General features: G+C 36.9%; 2 protein-coding genes across 10 annotated transcripts in view; one reads left to right on the top strand and one right to left on the bottom strand.

Moving 5' to 3' along the window:
* METTL4 (methyltransferase 4, N6-adenosine) overlaps positions 1–17,334 on the bottom strand; it is a 35,457-nt gene extending 18,123 nt beyond the window's left edge. For 3 of the 9 annotated variants that reach the window (XM_017664297.3, XM_017664301.3, XM_017664302.3), the window contains exons 1-4: positions 17,230–17,334; positions 15,647–15,788; positions 15,003–15,405; positions 13,226–13,288 (exon numbers count right to left, since the gene is read on the bottom strand). In XM_017664297.3, the coding sequence (XP_017519786.2) occupies positions 13,226–13,288; positions 15,003–15,405; positions 15,647–15,684 (504 nt within the window). In that variant the 5' untranslated portion in view covers positions 15,685–15,788; positions 17,230–17,334. The other 6 variants (XM_017664300.3, XM_017664299.3, XM_037018229.2 and 3 more) reach the window with 6 other exon arrangements.
* Positions 17,327–21,739, top strand: part of NDC80 (NDC80 kinetochore complex component) — a 42,551-nt gene continuing 38,138 nt past the window's right edge. Inside the window, exons 1-3 of the mRNA XM_017664295.3 lie at positions 17,327–17,488; positions 18,976–19,085; positions 20,199–20,276. Of these exons, the coding sequence (XP_017519784.3) occupies positions 17,327–17,488; positions 18,976–19,085; positions 20,199–20,276 (350 nt within the window). The remainder of the gene's footprint in view (positions 17,489–18,975; positions 19,086–20,198; positions 20,277–21,739) is intronic.

Raw genomic sequence — 21,739 nt, 5'->3', positions numbered from 1 at the left:
GCAGAACATTTGGAAAAAAATACATCACAGTTACCTGGGATAAATACAACAAATGCAAGGAGGTTAGATAAAAGGAATAATTAAAGAAAAATATTAGGAGAAAAATCATCTATTCAATCTCCATAGATGCTTAAAATACATTAGATAAAATTCAATAAGCATTTCAAAAAAAAACCTAGTGCAACTTAACAAGAAATTTGCAAGACTTCTATAATGAAAATTTTACAGAATGACAACAGAAACCTAAATGGATGGAAAGACATAGTCATGTTTTGGGGGAGGAGAACCACTATTTAAATATATCAATACTCTCCTAACTTAATTTACAACTTGATGCCATAAAAATCCCAATAGATCTTTTTCCTAATCAAACATTAAAATTGATCCTAAAGTTTACACTCCCTGACTTCAAGCTCTACTACTACAAAGCCACAATAATCAAAACAATTTGGTGGTGGCACAAGAACAGACCCATAAATCAATGTAACAGAATAGAGAACCCAAATATAAACCCAAATATATATGGTCAATTAATATATGACAAAGGAGCCAAAATACACATGCGGAAAAGAGAACAACTGATGTTAGGAAAACTGAACAGCTACATGTAAAGAGAATGAAACTTGATTATTGTCTAACTCCATAAACAAAAGTAAATTCAAAATGGATCAAAGACCTAAATGTAAGTCATGAAACCATAAAACTTTTAGAAGAAAACATAGGCAAAAAGCTCTTGTGCATACATATGAACAACTTTTTCCTGGAGACTTGTCCTCAGGCAAGGGAAGCAAAATCAAAAATGCACAAGTGGAACTACATCAAACTAAAAAGCTTCGGTACAGCAAAGGACACCATCAGCAGAACAAAAATGCATTCTACAGTATGGGAGAATATATTTTTCTGTGATTAATCTAAGGGATTAACATCCAAAATATATAAAGAGCTCATATGCCTCAACACTGTAAAAACAAATAACCCAGTTAAAAAGTGGGCAGAGGATCTGAACAGACACTTATCCAAAGAAGAAATATGGATGGGCAACAGGCACATGTAAAGATTCTCCACATCACTAATCATCAGGGAAATGAAAATCAAAACTACAATGATATATCACTTCACACCAGTCAGGATGGCCACTTTCCAAAAGGCAATGCTGGCATGGATGCAGAGAAAAGGGAACCCTCATACACAGTTGGTGGGAATGTAAATTGGTTCAACTGCTGTGGAAAGCAATATGGAGGTTCCTCAAAAATCTAAAAATAGAAGTACCTTTTGACCCAGGAATTCTACTCCTAGGAATTTACCCAAAGAAAACAAGATACCTGATTTGAAAAGACATATGCACTCCTGTATTTATTGTTGCACTATTCACAATAGCCAAGATATGGAAGCAAACTAAATGTTCATCAATAGATGAATGGATAAAGATGCGGTACATACACACAATGGAATATTATTCAACCATAAAAAGAAAAGAAATCCTGCCATTTGCAACAACATGGATGGACCTACAGGATATTATGCTCAGTGAGATACATCAGGCGGAGACAGACAAATAGCAAATTATTTCACTCATTTGTGAAGTATAAAACCAAAGCAAAACAGAAGGAACAAAAAAAGATGTAGACTCAGAGATACCAAGAAGGGACTAGTGGTTACCAAAGGGGAAGTGTTGGGAAGGGTGAGGGGCGGGAAGAATACAATTAATGATTATAACATCTTACTATGTTGATAGACAATGACCACAATAGAGGGGGTGAAGGCTTGATAATATGGATGAATGTTGAAGCACTGTTTTGTGTATATGAAACCATCATAAGATTGTATATCAATGACCCTTTATTAAAAAAAAAATGATACTGAAGTTCATATGAGAAACATAAACAAATAGAAAAACAAGGAAAACTGTAAAAGATGGATGAGGACAGTATAAGGGACAGTGATAAGCACTAATAAATATTAAAATATATTTGTATTATAAAATCTCAAGAGACTGGCAAATAAAGAGACAAATTTCAAAAGACTTAAAGTCCAGAAATAAACTCAAATACATATGTGCATTTAGTGTATCTAGCATCTCAAATCAGCGATGAATAAACTCAGTTAATGATGGTGAGACAAACAAGTAGTCATCCAGAAAAAACAAAGTTGGATCCATACCTCACCTTTTATACCAGGATGAAATCTAAATGGATCAATTATGTAAGTGAGAAACAAACCCATAAATTGTTCTAGAAAACATGGGAAAATTCTTTTAAAGCCTTGAAGGAATACTTTTCTAATTACAACTCAAAAATAAAGAAATCACAAAAGAAAAAAATGAGTAAATTCAACTAAATAAAAATGTATTGTGTGTAAGGCAAAAAACTAACAAAAAACACAATTAAGATTAAAATGACAAACTGGAAAGAAAACATATTTGCAATTTATTTCATAGGACAAAGGGCTAATTTCCCTAACATATAAAGAGCACCTATAAAATAATAAAGAAAAGAAAAACCCTACGTTTTATAAATGTGCAAAGGAAACAAATAGTTCACATAAAAAGCAATACAAACCGACAGGTGGAGCCAAGATGGCGGCATGAGTAGAGCAGCGGAAATCTCTTCCCAAAACCACATATATTTTTGAAAACACAACAAAGACAACTCTTCCTAAAAGAGAGACCAGAAGACACAGGACAACATCCAGAAGGCATCCACACCTGCAAGAACCCAGCGCCTCGTGAAGGGGGTAAGATACAAGACCCAGTTCAGCGGGACCCGAGCACCCCACACCCCAGCTCCGGGTGGGAGGAGAGGAGTCGGAGCGGGAAGGGAGAGGGAGCCCAGGACTGCTAATCACCCAGGCCTAGCCATACACACCAGAGCGCAGACACAGTGTGTGCGTGGGGTGCTGGAAACTAGGGAAACAGGAGAATAAGACCTGTGAGTGGGTCCCTGCGGCCGATGCCCCAGGGACAAAGAAAAGCGAGTGCTTTTTGGAAGTCTTAAAGGGACAGGGACCCCACTGTCAGATAGAAGCATCCTGGGACACTTAGTCCAGCAGCAGGGAACTCCGGGCACCCTAAACCCCTGGAGAGCAGGGCAGCTCAGAGGCACCTCATGGACATAAACAGCCTTCCAGCCGTTCCCCCTCCAACGCGGCTCCACCATATCGGAGGAGCAGCCCAAGGCAGGTCACGCCCACAGCTACAGTGGAGATAAACTCCATAGTGGCCGGGAAAGAATCTAAAGCCACGTCTGTGCACAGCTGCCCAGCACAAGCCACTAGAAGTCGCTGTACTCCCAGGAGAGGAAGACCACAAACCAACAAGAAGGGAAGTTCTTCCAGTCATCACTCATGCCAGCTCTGCAAAATAACCCTATCGCCATGAAAAGGCAAAATTTGAGGGAGACAAAGATTACAGAGACAACACCTGAGAAGGAGAGAGACCTAACCAGTCTTCCTGAAAAAGAATTCAAACTAAAAATCATAAACATGCTGATGGAGATGCAGAGAAATATACAAGAGCTAAGGGATGAAGTCCAGAGGGAGATTCCAGATGTCCAGAGGGAGATTACAGGGGTCCGGAAGGAGATTACAGAAGTGAAACAAACTCTGGAAGGATTTATAAACAGAATGGATAAGATGCAAGAGGCCAATGATGGAATAGAAACCAGAGAACAGGAACGCATAGAAGCTGACACAGAGAGAGATAAAAGGATCTCCAGGAATGAAACAATATTAAAAGAACTGTGTGACCAAAAGGAACAATATCCATATTATAGGGGTACCAGAAGAAGAAGAGAGAGAAACAGGGATAGAAAGTGTCTTTGAAGAAATAATTGCTGAAAACTTCCCCAAACTGGGGGAGGAAATAATCGAACAGAGAACAGAAATACACAGAACTCCCAACAGAAAGGACCCAAGGAGGACAACACCAAGACACATAATAATTAAATGGCCAAGATCAAGAACAAGGACAGAGTTTTAAAGGCAGCTGGAGAGAAAAAGGTCACCTATAAAGGAAAACCCATCAGGCTATCATCAGACTTCTCAACAGAAACCTTACAGGCCAGAAGAGAATGGCAAGATATATTTAATGCAATGAAAAAGAAGGGCCTTGAACCAAGAACACTGTATCAAGCACGATTATCATTTAAATATGAAGGAGGGATTAAACAATTCCAAGACAAGCAAAAGTTGAGGGAATTTGCCTCCCACAAACCACCTCTACAGGATATTTTAGAGGGACTGCTCTAGATGTGAGCACTCCTAAGACTAAACAGATGTCACCAGAGAAAATAAAATCACACCAAAGAAAGCAGACCAACCAAAATCTAACTAAACGCAAAAAATAAAATCAACTACCCACTAAAAGCAGTTAAAGGAAACATGAAAGAGCACAGAATAAAACAACCAACATATAAAGAATGGAGGAGGAGGAACAAGAAGGGACAGGAGAAAAGAATCTCCAGACAGTGCATATAACAGCTCAATAAACGAGCTAAGTTAGGCAGTAAGATACTAAAGACGCTAAACTTGAACCTTTGGTAACCACGAATCTAAAGACTACAATGGCAATAAGTACATATCTTTCAATAGTCACCCTAAATGTAAATGGACTAAATGCACCAATCAAAAGACACAGAGTAATAGAATGGATAAAAAAGCAAGACCCATCTATATGCTGCTTACAAGAAACTAACCTCAAACCCAAACACATGCACAGACTAAAAGTCAAGGGACGGAAAAACATATTTCAGGCAAACAACAAAGAGAAGAAAGCAGGGGTTGCAGTACTAGTATCAGACAAAATAGACTTCAAAACAAAGAAAGTAACAAGAGATAAAGAAGGACATTAGAAAATCATAAAGGGCTCAGTCCAACAAGAGGATATAACCATTCTAAATATACATGCACCCAACACAGGAGCACCAGCATGTGTGGAACAAATACTAACACAACTGAAGGGGGAAATAGAATGCAATGCATTCATTTTAGTACACTTCAACACGCCACTCACCCCAAAGGATAGATTCACTGGACAGAAAATAAGTAAGGACATGGAGGCACTGAACAACACACTAGAACAGATGGACCTAATAGACATCTATAGAACTCTACATCCAAAAGCAACAGGATATACATTCTTCTCAAGCGCACCTGGAACATTCTCTAGAATAGACCACATACTAGCTCACAAAAAGAGCCTCAGTAAATTCAAAAAGATTGAAATCCTACCAACCAACTTTTCAGACTACAAAGGTATAAAACTTGAAATAAATTCTACAAAGAAAACAAAAAGGCCCACAAACACATGGAGGCTTAACAACATGCTCTTAAATAATCAATGGATCAACGAACAAATTCAAGTAGAAATCAAGGAATATATGGAAAGAAATGACAATAACACAAAGCCCCAACTTCTGTGGGACGCAGTGAAAGCAGTCTTAAGAGGAAAGTATATAGCGATCCAGGCACACTTAAAGAAGGAAGAACAATCCCAAATGAATAGTTAAACATCATAATTATCGAAACTGGAAAAAGAAGAACAATTGAGGCCTAAAGTCAGCAGAAGGAGGGACATAATAAAGATTAGAGAAGAAATAAACAAAATTGAGAAGAATAAAACAGTAGAAAAAATCAATGAAACCAAGAGCTAGTTCTTTGAGAAAATAAACAAAATAGATAAGCCTCTAGCCAAACTTATTAAGAGAAAAAGAGATTAACACACATCAACAGAATCACAAATGAGAATGGAAAAATCATGAGAGACTTCACAGAAATACAAAGAATTACTAAAGACTACTATGAAAACCTATATGCCAACAAGCTGGAAAACCTAGAAGAAATGGAAAACTTCCTAGAAAAATACAACCTTCCAAGATTGACCAATGAAGAAACACAAAAGTTAAACAAACCAATTACGAGCAAAGAAATTGAAACAGTAATCAAAAAACTACCCAAAAACAAAACCCCCGGGGACAGACGGATTTACCTCGGAATCTTATCAGACATACAGAGAAGACATAATACCCATTCTCCTTAAAGTTTTCCAAAAAATAGAAGAGGAGGGTATACTCCCAAACTCATTCCATGAAGCCGACATCACCCTAATACCAAAACCAGGCAAAGACCCCACCAAAAAAGAAAATTACAGACAAAAATCCCTGACGAATGTAGATGCAAAAATACTCAATAAAATATTAGCAAACAGAATTCAACAGCATATCAAAAGGATCACACACCATGACCAAGTGGGATTCATCCCAGGGATGCAAGGATGGTACAACATTCGAAAATCCATCAACATCATCCACCACATCAACAAAAAGAAGGACAAAAACCACATGAACATCTCCATAGATGCTGAAAAAGCATTTGACAAAATTCAACATCCATTCATGATAAAAACTCTCAGCAAAATGGGAATAGAGGGCAAGTACCTCAAGATAATAAAGGCCATATATGATAATCCCACAGCCAACATCATACTGAACAGCGAGAAGCTGAAAGATTTTCTTCTGAGATCGGGAACAAGACAGGGAATCCCACTCTCCCCACTGTTATTTAACATAGTACTGGAGGTCCTAGCCATGGCAATTAGACAAAACAAAGAAATACAAGGAATCCACATTGGTAAAGAAGCAGTTAAACACGGCAATTAGACAAAACAAAGAAATACAAGGAATCCAGATTGGTAAAGAAGAAGTTAAACTGTCACTATTTGCAGATGACATGATATTGTACATAAAAAAATCCTAAAGACTTCACTCCAAAACTACTAGAACTGATATCAGAATACAGCAAAGTTGCAGGATACAAAATTAATACACAGAAATCTGTGGCTTTCCTATACACTAACAATGAACCAATAGAAGGAGAAATCAGGAAAATAATTCCATTCACACTTCCATCAAACAGAATAAAATACCTAGGAATAAACCTAACCAAAGAAGTGAAAGACCTATATCCTGAAAACTACAAGACACTCTTAAGAGAAATTAAAGGGGACACTAACAAATGGAAACTCATCCCATGCTCTTGGCTAGAAAGAATTAATATCATCAAAATGGCCATCCTGCCCAAAGCAATATACAGATTTGACACAATCCCTATCAAATTATCAGCAACATTCTTCAATGAACTGGAACAAATAGTTCAAAAATTCATATGGAAACACCAAAGACCCCGAATAGCCAAAGCAATCCTGAGAAAGAAGAATAAAGTGGGGGGGGATCTCACTCCCCAACTTCAAGCTCTACTACAAAGCCATAGTAATCAAGACAATTTGGTACTGGCACAAGAACAGAGCCACAGACCAGTGGAACAGATTAGAGACTCCAGACATTAACCCAAACATATATGGTCAATTAATATTTGATAAAGGAGCCAAGGACATACAATGGGGAAAGGACAGTCTCTTCAACAGATGGTGCTGGCAAAACTGGACAGCTAAATGTAAGAGAATGAAACTGGACCACTGTCTAACCTCATACACAAAAACAAATTCGAAATGGATCAAAGACCTGAATGTAAGTCATGAAACCATAAAACTCTTAGAAAAAAACATAGACAAAAATCTCTTAGACATAACCATGAGTGACCTCTTCTTGAACATATCTCCCTGGGCAAGGAAAACAAAAGCAAAAATGAACAAGTGGGACTATATCAAGCTGAAAAGCTTCTGTACAGCAAAAGACACCATCAATAGAACAAAAAGGTACCCTACAGTATGGGAGAATATATTTGCAAATGACAGATCTGATAAAGGCTTGACATCCAAAATATATAAAGAGCTTACCCACCTCAACAAACAAAAAACAAATAATCCAATTAAAAAAAGGGCAGAGGAGCTGAACAGACAGTTGTCCATAAAAGAAATTCAGATGGCCAACAGACACATGAAAAGATGCTCCACATCACTAGTTATCAGAGAAATGAAAATTAAAACCACAATGAGATATCACCTCACACCAGTAAGGATGGCTACCATCCAAAAGACAAACAACAACAAATGTTGGCAGGGTTGTGGAGAAAGGGGAACCCTCCTACACTGCTGGTGGGAATGTAAATTAGTTCAACCATTGTGGAAAGCAGTACGGAGGTTCCTCAAAATGCTCAAAATAGACTTACCATTTGACCGAGGAATTCCACTCCTAGGAATTTACCCTAAGAATGCAGCACTCCAGTTTGAAAAAGACAGATGCACCCCTATGTTTATAGCAGCACTATTTACAATAGCCAAGAATTGGAAGCAACCTAAGTATCCATCAGTAGATGACTGGATAAAGAAGATGTGGTACATATACACAATGGAATATTATTCAGCCATAAGAAGAAAACAAATCCTACCATTTGCAACAACATGGATGGAGCTAGAGGGTATTATGCTCAGTGAAATTAGCCAAGCAGAGAAAGAGAAATACCAAATGATTTCACTCATCTGTGGAGTATAAGAACAAAGGAAAAACTGAAGGAACAAAACAGCAGCAGAATCACAGAACCCAAGAATCTACTAACAGGTACCAAAGGGAAAGGGACTGGGGAGGATGGGTGGGTAGGAAGGGATAAGGCAGGGGGAAGAAGAAAGGCAGTATTATGATTAGCATGCATAATGTGGAGGGTGGGAGAAAGAGGAGGGCTGTCCAACACAGAGAAGGCAAGTAGTGATTCTACAACATTTTGCTATGCTGATGGACAGTGACTGTAATGAGGTTTGTGGGGGGGACTTGGTGTAGGGGAGAGCCTAGTAAACATAATATTCTCCATGTGATTGTAGATTAATGATAACAAAAAAAAAAGAGAAAGAAAAGGGGGATTACTCCCTGATAGGATAAAACTAACTGCAAATCAACGATTAATGCATGGTTTACATCTCCTTAATTTTGATCTTTTAAAGGGTGTCAGATGATCAGTTATGGAAGTATATTTTTCTGATAATATTCCTTTCTCTTAGAAAAAAAAGTGCAGTTCCTGTGTGGTGATCTCCAATAGGTTCTTCACAATGGTATAAAGGTCATATCAAAGTGTGGGCAAAGGGTTTGTTTGTGTTTATACAGAGGATCAAAGCCTAATTTGGCTACCCAGGAAACGAACTAAGATACAATATGAAGAAGAACTTCCAACATCAACATCCTCTGGAAGAGTCATTCCAGAAGATGATCATCAAAAAACTTCAACAAAGATCCTGGTGCTGTTGCAGTTGTAGCTGCGTTCAACCCACCAGTTCCTGGACTTGCCATTGGAATGAAGAAGGAGATATCTAAGCTGGCCTGTGCATTTAGTAAAACAACAAATTTGACTGGATCTATACTGTTGGAACTAAACCAAGAATTAGGAGAAGTGCAAGTTGCAGTGCTCCAAAATCGTGTGACTAAAGACTATCTACTGTTAAAAGAACATATGGGATGTGAACAGATCCCAGGAATGTGTTGTTTTAATTTGTCTGATTTTTCTCAAACTACTCAAATTCAGTTAGACAATATCCATTGTATCACTGATAAGTTTTCACAAATGCCTAGGGTACCTACCTGGTTTTCTTGGTTTCACTGGATATGGCTGGTAATTGTAAGTCTGCTTTTGTTATGTAGCTGTATTCCTATTCTGTTAATGTGTGTACGCAATTTAATTAGTAGTTTGTTAAAACCTATACATGCTTATGTTACTCTACAAGAAGATATGTCAAAGAAATAATCAATCTTCCCATGTTTTCTTCCATCTGCTACTTCCATAGCTTTTCTTCTTCCTTCCTAATTACAACCCTTTAGTAGAATTTGTGCCTCATATCAAAAATTACCGAGTATCATAATTCTTCCAAGTGGCAAAGATACCTCAAGACAAATGCTGGGCATAGAAGCCACAGGGCATAAATCTGCAAAGAAGTAAAAAGCTAACCTTTTCAAAGAATATTGCTTCTCTCTCACTTACCAACTTTACATTTCCCTGTATGGCCCCAGAAGTTTACTGGTTAGCCAGAAACGGGTAAGATTCCTCAAGGGAGGAACAACCTAAGACAGGCACAGTCACAGGGGGTCCATCAGGTGAGAAATTGGGGATCAACAGAGGGGAGGCTTAGAACCTCACCACCCCCCTGTTTTGAGAGAAATCTTCTGCATCGTGGATGTTTTGTTGCCCTTGTCTAGCTTGGATTAATACTTAGTCTATAGGCACACACCTGATCATCTACATTTGCCCTCTTACAGCACTAAATTATGTTTTCTACCTTCATCTTGCATCTACCTACCACTTCAGCATTTTATTTAAAAATAATAATAATAATAAATTTCAAACAATATGGCTTCTCTCTCACTTACCAACTTTACATTTCCCTGTATGGCCCCGGAAGATGACTGGTTAGCCAGAGACGGGTAAGATTCCTCAAGGGAGGAACAACCTAAGACAGGCACAGTCGCAGGGGGGCCATCAGGTGAGAAATCGGGGAACAATAGTGGTAAAGCTTAGAACCTCACCCCCTCCCCCTGTTTTGAGAGAAAGCTTCTTCATCCGTGGATGTTTTATTGCCCTTGTCTAGCTTGAATTAGCACATAGTCTACAGGCACACACCTGATCATCTACAGTTGCTTTCTTACAACACTAAACTATGTTTTCTAACTTTATCTCGCATCTACCTACCACTTCAGCATTTTATTAAAAATAAAAATAATAATAATAATAAAGGGAGAAATGTGGGATCCACATATATATCAACTATAAAAATCAAACGAATATTCATATTTGACCTGATTGTTTATAGTTCATAATGTGTGATCAAAACCAAAAGTTTCTGTGATGAATGCCCTTGCACTGTTCACCATGTAAGAACTTATTCACTATGTTAGAATTCGTTCACCATGTAAAAACTTGTTCATTATGCTTCAGAAGATTGGAGACTGACGAGAATTAGGCTTGAGATGGATTAATGATTGTGCATTGAGCATTGACCCCCCTATACAGAATTTTATTGTTGTTAACAACCATTTGATCAATAAATGAGAGATGCCCTCTCAAAATAATAATAATAATAATAATAATAATAATAATAATAATAATAATAATAATAAGGGAGAAATGTGGGATCCACATATAAATCAAGTATAAAAATCAAATGAATAATCATATCTGACTTGATTGTTTATAGTTCATGATGCATGATCAAAACCAAAAGTTTCTGTGATATGACTGCCCTTGCACTGTTCACCATGTAAGAACTTACTCACTATGTAAGAACTTGTTCACCATGTAAGAACTTGTTCATTATGCTTCAGAAGATTGGAGACTGTTGAGAATTAGGCTTGGGGTTGATTAATGATTGTGCATTGAGTCCCCTATACAGAATTTTATTGTTGTTAACAACCATTTGATCAATAACTATGAGAGATGCCCTCTCAAAAAAAAAAAAAAAAAGCAATACAAACCGTTTTTAAACATGATTAACTACACTCATTTAATAAGAGAAATTAAAACTGAAATACTATTTTTTACCTCAGTCTGCAAAGATAAAAAATAATAATATACTATGATGGTAAGCATGTAGGAAAACAGGCAAAATCGCACATTTCTGGTGTGCAAATGCGATGACAGACCCTCCACAGTAACAATGTGGCAATATCTGTCAGAATGTTTAAATCCTCTGTCCCAGAAATTCAATTTCTACAAATTTATTCTGCAGATACAGACATACATGTGGGAAATGACATGTATAATATAATTCACATTTATATTCATAAAAATATAAAATAGTTTGTAAAGTCAGTTTAAGTGAAGGGAAAAAAAGCAAGGTGCAGACACATGTGAAGTAGGCTACCATATGAATAAAAAAGGGGAATGGGAGTATATGTACATATTACTTTTAGTATATGAATAACACAACTGGACAAATACCTTGGGGATAATAAGAGGACTTTTCATTGTATACTTTTCATACATTTTAAACTTTACCATATGAATGCTTTATCTATCCAAAAATAAATAAGATTAATATTAAATGAATGAAATGAAATGCAAATCTGAGGTCATATGCTTTCAATAGCTTTCCACTACCCTTAGAATTAAGTCTAAATGTCTGAAGACTTAAAGAACCTTACATAATAATATGCTATTTTCATCTCTGCAGTTTCATCTCTAAATACTTTGTCCTTCACATTCCACAGTCCTAAACATTTTTCAGTTACTTAAACAAGCCCCGCTCCATTTTGCTTCTGAACTTTAGCAAATGTTCTTATTCTCTAAACCTAGAATACTCTTCACCACCCTTATCACATGATTTATGCCTACTCTAAGGACTCAAACAAAATCACTGCTTCCATAAAGCTTTTCCTGATATCCCAACCCCAAGTCTGGGTGGATGCCCATAGTATATGCCCTCACAGTATCCTTTCCTGTCATAGTTCTTTGTATACTATTTAGCTTAACGGTCTGTCTCCCTCAAGAATATAGGAAGTCCTGGGATAGAAGCACTGTATCTTCACAACCTCTATTGAAACCCTAGGGCTGATACAGTATCTGGTATACAGTTGGCATTCCATGAATATTTTTAAGTAAACTGAATTGAATTAATGAGCGAGTGCATGGACAAATGTATAAGTAAATAAATGAACTAGACAGTAAGGAAGGGAGGGTCACAGATAGATTCAGTGAAGAAAGTAATAACACAAGCTCTACTCCACCTAAAAATGGTTAAAATGATAAATTTTGCATTATGTATATTTTACCACAAAAAGAAAAAATATATAAAATCCTACTATCACATTAATTCACATGTCCAAATTTGTACTTATTATCATCCCTTCTAAGCCAAATTCCAATCCCAATTTTCCCATTTTGAAGGTGTTCCTTAAAGAGTTAAGCTTAAATTGTGAACCCTGTTTCCTCTCATTTCTTTAATTCCTAGATCTTATTTATCTCTACAGTCTATAAATACGTCTTTTACATTATTCATGCCTTCTTTGCCACTACTTAAATGTTTTACTTATGGGCAACAGGCTTTAAAACTTACCAAATTTCTAAACCAATACTGTGTAAGTTTACTTATGTTAAATATGTAAAGCTAAAAGAAGTACAAGAAGCTTTAATAAAAACTGGTTTGAACTGTTATTATAAAAGTAACAACAAATAATTTTTAAATTCAAACCTTGTTTATAAAACAATTGCTTAATATTTTAAGAACATATTTACAATGTCCATTTATATTACTTTGTATGAACTTTTCAATGTCATTAATGAACATTTTACATCTTACCTCTGTATGGTATTCCATAGCATCTAGTTCACCTTGATTGAATACAATACATCTTTTACGCTTCTAAAAAGTAAATTACAGAAAGATTATTCTGTTGCCATCTATTACAATATTGGTATTGTAAACGATATTAATATTTCTTTTATTTTTCACATTTTCAGCATGGTGTATTTCAGTCCTTAAGAGGTAATAATCGACTGAGATCAAAATCAATACAAAGGATATAGACTATGGAGGTAAGCTTTCCCAAATCATAATAATTATTATTTCTACAAACAATGGATGAAAAAAGGTCACCTCAACCTTATCTGCTATTAATAGGAATTGGTACCACATGATGAAATGGAACAGAAACAGTATAAACAGTTACCAGGGTCATCTATCAGTTGATACATATATATATATATGGCATAATTATTCTCAACTTTCACTTCGAAGGAGAGGAAATTTCCATGTATTATCATGAAAAATTCCAATCTACTTTTAATAGGTCTTTATGACTGATGTGAGGACTAGTGAGATACATTAACACTGTTCTACATCTAACAACTCCATAGAAAGGAACAAGCAAAAAAGTGCAAAAGAGCAGTGACTTTGTACTTCTCACGGCTGAAACCCTGGTGCTTAACATGGCAGGAAACTCCTAGCATGCTAATGATAAATTTTGGCTAAATAAATAAATGGACTTAAGGTTAAGATAACTGTACAATCTTCTTTAGCATATCAGAAGTTTTGTAAGATAACATACATTACATATGCTCACCTCTATTTTCTATATTAAAATGAGAAATTTACCCAAATAAGAGTCTAAATATTAAAAGATGTCCATACTCAGTAAACCACAAAGTCTGTTACAAATGCTTACTTGTCTGAATTAGTAATAGTGATCATAAGTTACCTATATGCTATTTTATTAGGATCTCAGAAACACTATACGTTTTCTTTTCTATGCCAGACACATAGATGATCAATATTTTTTGAAAGGGAAAAAAAGATACAAGAAATCACAAGAATATTAAAAGTTCTACTTCAAGGACCTATAACAATGTGATACATTATCTCTATTACTTTCCTTATTCTAATTCTTAACACGGTATCTTACATAGTATCTTTCTTCCCCACTCAATTACAAGACCCAAAGAGGCTGAGATGGTGTTTACTTTGTTTCATCCCTGTATGTACAATGGCATGTAGAAAGATCTATGTACAAATGAGTATTATACCTATCTCTAACAAAGAAAATGTTCACATAATCTCTTTGAAATATACTTTGTATCATTACCTCTAAGCTCTTCAGACATAGTACACATTTTCCATAGTAGTTTTCTACTTTAATCACTAGAAAGTTTTGAAAAATAATCACCCTTCATCCAAATTTTATTATATGAGTTTATCCCCAAGAGACAGGTCCCTAAAAATCTCCCAAAATCCATATCCTGCTTTAGAATTCTGCAGAGAAAGCAGCATATTTTTTAACAAAAGCAGATGTAAAAACATGTAATTAATACAAATGCCTAAGCAAAAGGGTTTTTTCGCCATGTAGTTAACTTATTTTACAGAGCATTCACATCTGAGCCAACCTGCTTACTTCTGAAATATGCAAATTTGATCTGCTAAGAATGGTACAATGTTACAAAAGAGTTAAAAATTATACTGGATATGCTAAAGTCTTCTTATGCTTTATTATTTTTTATACTTAGTAAATCACAAGGTATTTGAAATACTGGAAATTTCTCCTGTGTTCTGCAGAAAAATTAAAATACTTAAAACTTTCTACCTTCCCAATAATAGAAATGAAGTTTTCTTTTGTAACACCATTCATTAGATCTTCCTTTTCATTCCTTTGTTCGCCTTCTTTGTGTATAGCTGGAGTTATGTAAGGTTTGGTGACATCAAATAGTTCAGATCGAAAAACATATTTTTGTATGAACATTTCACAATTTCCTCCATCGTCATTATCTGCCTTAAAGGTAGAGTCAAAAGCAGTAAATGTAGCAGAGGCTCCAAAAGAGGACACAGAATCCGTTTGAAGAGAATCAGACTGTATAGAAGAAGTGGGCTCATTTTTACTGCAACAGGGCTCAAGTTGCTGGTGAAGTTGATAGTTTATCTTGTTAATGAAAGAAAGATGATCCAGTAACCATCCAGCTGACAGCTGATGCACCACAGACATTCTCTTCCTTAAAAAAGGGAGAAAAAGAGCCCTCTGGGAATTAAGGACTAGAAGTAAAACCCAACTTTCCAGAGTCTTTAATGTCCTGTATTTCCAACAAAATATTCTTCATATAAACAGGTAAATTTGAGGTACACAAAAGAGATTTTAACATATGTTAAGGAAAATGGCAATGTTTAATATAAACTTTCAATTTCAAGGCTGATAATTCAAAATTCTCAGCAGACTTGGCGAAAGAGAGTTAAAACCTGATCATATTCCTAGAATCCCAACTGGATCCTCCCATTTTCCTGGACCCTCCACACAACCTCCTGCTTGGTCCTTGGCTCTAACCACTAGGTCCACATCCTCCAAGTCAGGCAGTCACTGAATCCTTAAAACGTGAGTGTCCTGTCAAAGCAAAGAATAATACATTACCTATGTGAATCATCACCCTTTTTAATGAGATAAACCTAGAGAGGGTCACAGAAATTCAAGAGTTGTTGTTAGGTCAGCCCTTGTTTTTTCAAATTCTATCTGCAATAGTAAGTCAGTGCATTCTCCAGTACACATTGTATTACTTAAGCCCTGCTAACAGTAGAGTGCAAAAAGGGTTAAAAAAAAAAACTTGATCAAGGCAAAGCAAAATGCAATTTAACAGCACATCAGAAGCAATAAACCCTAATGAAATTTTAAGACTAGAGTCCGAATATTAGTTCTCAGCAGTCCTCCTCCAGAAACTAGGTTTTTCAGAACTTCCTTATCTTTTTGAAAAGATGGTTTTCAGTTCTGGATATTGCTAACTAAATGTAGTGTAGTGGAGAACTTAAGATAGGAACAGAATAAGATGTACTTAAGTGGTTAACAGCAGAGTTAATAAAATCATTTAGTTCAAACTTCTCACCTCAAGCAGTATTAGCAGTATGACTATGGACAAGTTATTTGATCACACTGAGCCTCAAGTCCTAATTTTTTATACCTCAGAGGGTAGTTTAGACAATTAAATGAAATAATCTATGTGAAGTGCACATTGCCTGACACATAGCAATTGCTCAAATAAATGCTTCTAGTGATGGTACTTCTAGTACTGGTCCTTTAGAGTCACCACCTGCGTTGCGGAGAACCTGAAAATGGCTGGTGAGTGCAAGAAATTTAGATAAGACTGAAACTCGACAGGGTCGGTGATGTGCCCCGAATTACAATTCTAATTAATGGCACAATTGCTACAAAAATCAGGTATGTAGACTTTGGCTCTGAGCTCTTCTACCCCGGCCACTCTCCAGGTATTGGAGGTCTCCAGTGCTGGTCTCTTGAGTTCAAATTCAGAGCAGCGGGGAAGACCTATTTTAGGAAAGTAAACTACCGTGCTTAGGGCACCTCTAACTCTCCTACTTTTCAGCTTCCCACTCAACCCACGCCCACCTCCTCGGATTCCTCCTAGCCTGTCACACGCCACCATCAGAGGACCGCGAAACCCTAGCGGCAGTCAAGTTCCAAGCCCGAATCCTGACCGCGGGCCACACCGGAGCGGTCCTTGCGGCTGAATGCATCCACGCTCAGCAGTCACCGGCTCATACCTCGCCACTTCCCTTGTCAGAAGAGTGGGCGCCGCCTTCCCCGACTTGCATCATGAAAACAGAACCCAGCTAAACAGTGGTCCTTTCCTTTCGCGGCAAAGGAAAAACAATTTCCTTTCCTAAGAGCAACCGGGCGCGGCCATGTTGCTGTACGGAAAAAGCATTTCCAGAGCAACTAGGGGCACCCTGCCCACTACTTAACGAGGCAGAGCGCTGGAGTCCTCGAAACTAAGTTTAGGGCCGAACCAGACTTCATTTGGGGCGCTCACACTGACCCGGAGACGCCAGGGAGGCGGGCGAGGCGACCAGGCGAGATGAACTCGCAGAGTTCCGGCGACCAGGAGCGGCGCGTAGAAATGCGCACGCGCGCACATGTGCGTGATGACGTCCACGCCGGCGGAGATTTTAAAATTCGAACGGCGGCGGCGGGTGGAGGTAGAAACTGGTGATTGGCGGCCGCTCTTCTGTATAGTAGACGATTGCACGGGTTGCAAAAATTGGGTCCCTGGATCACATCAGGAAACTGGAAGAAAGGTGACTAAAACTTTGGGTTAATTTTTTTTTCGGCTGTACTTCCTGGAGGGAGAAAGCGATGGCGCCAACAACTTAGATTTAGAGGCCCGGAGAGACGTTTTAGTGTCAGCTGTTGTGAGGGGCGTCTGGGCCGAATCTGCGAGACGCTCGTTTCCCAGAGTCCAGTAAATTTCCACTGGCAGTGATTTTCCAAGGGAGAAGGGGAGGGCTAGCGGGACAATGGTGGGAGAAGAGGGACTGGAGAGAGGAAGGGGGGAGGAATTGATGGGAGCGGGGAAGGACAAGAGGAGCAACTGTTTGGTGTGCTGCCTTTGAGAAACTAGTGTAATATCCTAGTGGCCAAATAGAGTACATCTGTAACACTTAAATTACATTTTAGGTGAAGATTAGGAGTGGAGATATCTACAGGTGAGAATGGAAAAGTTGAGTGGGGCGGGGCACGGGGAAGGCAGTGTAACAGAGAAGACAAGTAGTGATTCTATAGCATCTTACTACGCTGATGGACAGTGACTGTAATGGGGTATGTAGTGGGGACTTGATAATGGGGAAATCTAGTAATCATAATGTTGCTCATGTAATTGTACATTAATGATACCAAAATAAAAAAAGAAAAGTTGAATAGATGCAGAATGTGGAATGAAGGAGAAGAAATTAAGTGCCAAACCAAGGAGGAAAGAGTGTAATCAGATTAAAAAAACCAAAGAGAGCACAGACAGGTGAAAGGATAACCTCATAAATGTCCACTTTCCCGGAAGCCAGGGCACATCCTAAGAAAGCTAGAAGATGCCTAGTGTCTAATGCTGCGGAAATGAGGTAGGATCAAAAGATTTGTCAGTAATGAGTATCCTAGGAAGCAACGGCTTCAGATGTGAACAGAATGAGATGTGGATGTGGTCTGAGAAAATGGAAGAAGCCTATAGAGCGCTTTGTGGACCAGATAATTTATTCTTGTTGAAAGGGAGATTTAAGCAAGAGGGGAAACAGTGGGTTAAGGACAGAGCAAGAGAGATGGACGTTGGGAAAAGAAAACAGAATAGCTGTATTGTCTGAGACCAAAGAAAAGGAAACATCTTGAGGTAGTTCTTCTCAGCCAAAGACTTCACAGTAAAATAGACACAGCCAAGAGCAGTGATGTGGTCTGGGTTAGGATCCAGGGCTTTCACTACCACAGACACCCTTGTAAAGGCAGAAATCACACCTTATTCACTTTTGTATTGTTTGCATTGCCTTGCACACTCCCCTGTACATAGTAGGCTGTTATTAAGTGTTTAGGTGTGTTGAATATTTTTAAGTGAAGTTTAATAGATACTCCCTGCAAATGAGGACTTCACCTTACATAAACAAGCAAAAAGAGCCCAGGGAAAGGTCTTAAAGAAACAACGAAACTTGGCTGCCTCTCTGTTTGAGGACAAAGATAATAGTTATGCTTCATGTACCTTCTATGTCTAGGAAGATTTTTTTTTTTAATACTGAATTCATGGATGCAGGTCATAAGCATGAAGCGCAGTTCAGTTTCCACTGGTGGTGCTGGCCGCCTCTCCATGCAGGATTTAAGATCCCAGGACTTAAATAAACAAAGCCTCCATACCCCTCAAACGTAAGTACCTCATGCCTTATCATTTTGGGTGAAGAAATCTATAAAGGTGGTTAATACAAAGATGCAGTATGAGTGATGCCTCTTGTCTGTTCCAGTGGTACCTAATTTTGGATCATTGAAGGCTAAAGGTGAGTATGTCACCAGGTGCTATGTTTTATCTCATTTACTCCTTAAATTCCCAAAGCCATATCTTTTGCCATGCAACCTAAAGGGACTGTTTAGTTCCCCTTCAGTATTCTTTCTTTATTTTCCTTCTTTATTCTAGAGCTGCTTATTTAAGCAGCCTATGTGCTATAGCTTTCAATTTGTAACTAGCAAAGTTCTCAATCAAAGGTATTGTTTGCTCTAACGATAAGGTATGTTTAGTAGCAGCTTATACAAACCACATCTCCAAACTATTTCCTCAAGATTCAGTGGAAGAGTATCCAAAAGAATTTGCTCTCATAAACTAGTTTTTCCCTATAAGTGGTTTTCTTCCATTTGAGAGAAGGCTATTTGTAAGCCACTGGAGAGCTGTATCAACCTTTTGTGGGTACAAGTTAGCTGCTAACTATTCTTAAATTACATAGGTTTACATAGTATGAGCCTGTGCTACTTTCAGAAATTTGAAGTAGTTATATATTTTTCTTCTGAAATCAGAGAAATTTTTTGTACTATTGCACATTCTGTACACCAAAATATTTATGCTTTAAGTTGTGTAGAAGCTAAAAGGCTACCATTGTCAATGTTTTTGGTCTGTGAGTTAGATGATATATACTCTGTAAGTGCAGCTACATTTTGATAAGAGTAGGCCCTATAGAAATAATTTTAAATGTAGCTATTCTATGACTGAAAATATCTATTTTTAAATGTTTTCCTTAGAGTTGTTATCCACAAATGTACATCTTTTTCATAATTAGATTTTTTCTGCTTTCTTAACATTTTAGCATTATGCTATGGTGTTATCCTCTCCTACTTACAACAGCTCTGATTGCTGCAAAAATTTTTCATGATTTTGAATTATTTTTATAAGTAACAGGAAAGAGGTGTTGGTCCCAACATATTTCCAGAAGTTCCTTGAACTAATATTTTTTTATTTGTTTTAAAGAGTTTGTTCTTCTCCTTTTCTCAAAGCAAAGAGAAACCAGCCTTTGGAAAGCTGAATTTAAACAAACCCACTTCTGAAAGAAAAGTCTCTATATTTGGTAAAAGGTAATGAGATTTTTTTCTATTAGTTCTAATGAAGGGATTCTTATAGCCATGCATTGGACTGGATACTTTCAAAATACAAAAAATTAGATGACATGGTCCCTTTCAAGAGAAAGTTATAATCTAGTTTTTCTCTGTTTTAAATGATTATATCTGCTTTAGATAATCTAAGGGATATATCAGTATGCTGAGACCACTATTTCATTGTTGCAAGTGAAGAGTTGATAGAAAATTCTATGCCAAGCTTTCACATCTACAGAATCATGGCATTTTAAAATTAGTGGGAACTGTCATCTAGTTCCAACATTTTATTCCAGACTTATTTATACTCTTACATACTAAGGACTGAAAGAGCTGATATTTTGTAGGTGATATGTATTAACCATATTAGAAATTAAAATAGAAAAATTTTTAATATATATTCAATTTAAAATAATAAACCATTACATGTTAATATAAATAACATGCTTTTAATTTTTAAAAAACTTAAAGTACAGAATTATTTCAGTAAGAAGAGTACCATTGTTTTACATTTTTGCAGATCTCTTCAATGTCTTGCTTAATAGAGGTAGCTAAATTCTCATACCTGCTTCCATATTTAATTTATTATAATATCAATGTCATGTAGCCAGCTTCTGGAAAACTCCACCATGCACTAATGAGATAATGTGAATGAAAGAGGCAAATAATACTTAGTTTTATTACAAAAATAGTTTTGACTTCTCAGATTCCCTAGATAAACTTTGAGAACCACTGTCTGGAGTAGATCAATGGTTGCCTGGTCTGTGATAGGGCAAGGTTGACTATTAAGGGTTGTAAGACTTTTGGGATGATGGGAAAGTTCCATGTTTTAATTGTGGTAGAGATTACAAAGATGTATACATTGTTAAACCTCATCAAACTGTACACCTTAAATAGGTACATTTTATTCTTAGCAAATTAGACCTCAATTAAGTGGGTTGGGTTTTTTGTTTTTTGTTTTTAAGAAATGTTTGACCACAAAATTGGGAAAATAAACTGTTCTTTTATCTCACCAAATAAATATAACTTTAAGACAAACCTGTTTGTAAGTTGGTCAAAATATTTAGAGATGAAATATTTGTTACCTTTTGAAAAATCTCTGCCATGAAACTGAGTTAAACTCTTTCTGGTATTCATTCCAGTTAATGAAAAATGTTATGGCTTTCTTGAAATGTAATTTTCATCTCAGAGCTGAGCTTCAGAGATAATTATAGTGGTAATTATAAAAATCTAACATTTGATAAGCAACTTTGTAAGTCAGACACTGTTTTAAGGACTTTATATTAACTCTTTTAATCAATCCTCAGAACTGCCCTATGAATATTGTTGTTGTCACCATTTTACAGGAAAGGAATTGAAGCACAGAGAGGTTAAATAATTACCCAAAATCATAAAACTAGTAACAGACAGAATTTGAAATCACAGAATCTGATTCTAGACCCTGT

This window comes from Manis javanica, chromosome 9 (assembly GCF_040802235.1).
Source record: "Manis javanica isolate MJ-LG chromosome 9, MJ_LKY, whole genome shotgun sequence".
Classification (NCBI taxonomy): domain Eukaryota; kingdom Metazoa; phylum Chordata; class Mammalia; order Pholidota; family Manidae; genus Manis; species Manis javanica.
The sequence above is the reverse complement of the archived record's forward strand: the minus strand, read 5'-3'. Positions and strand labels throughout refer to the sequence as shown.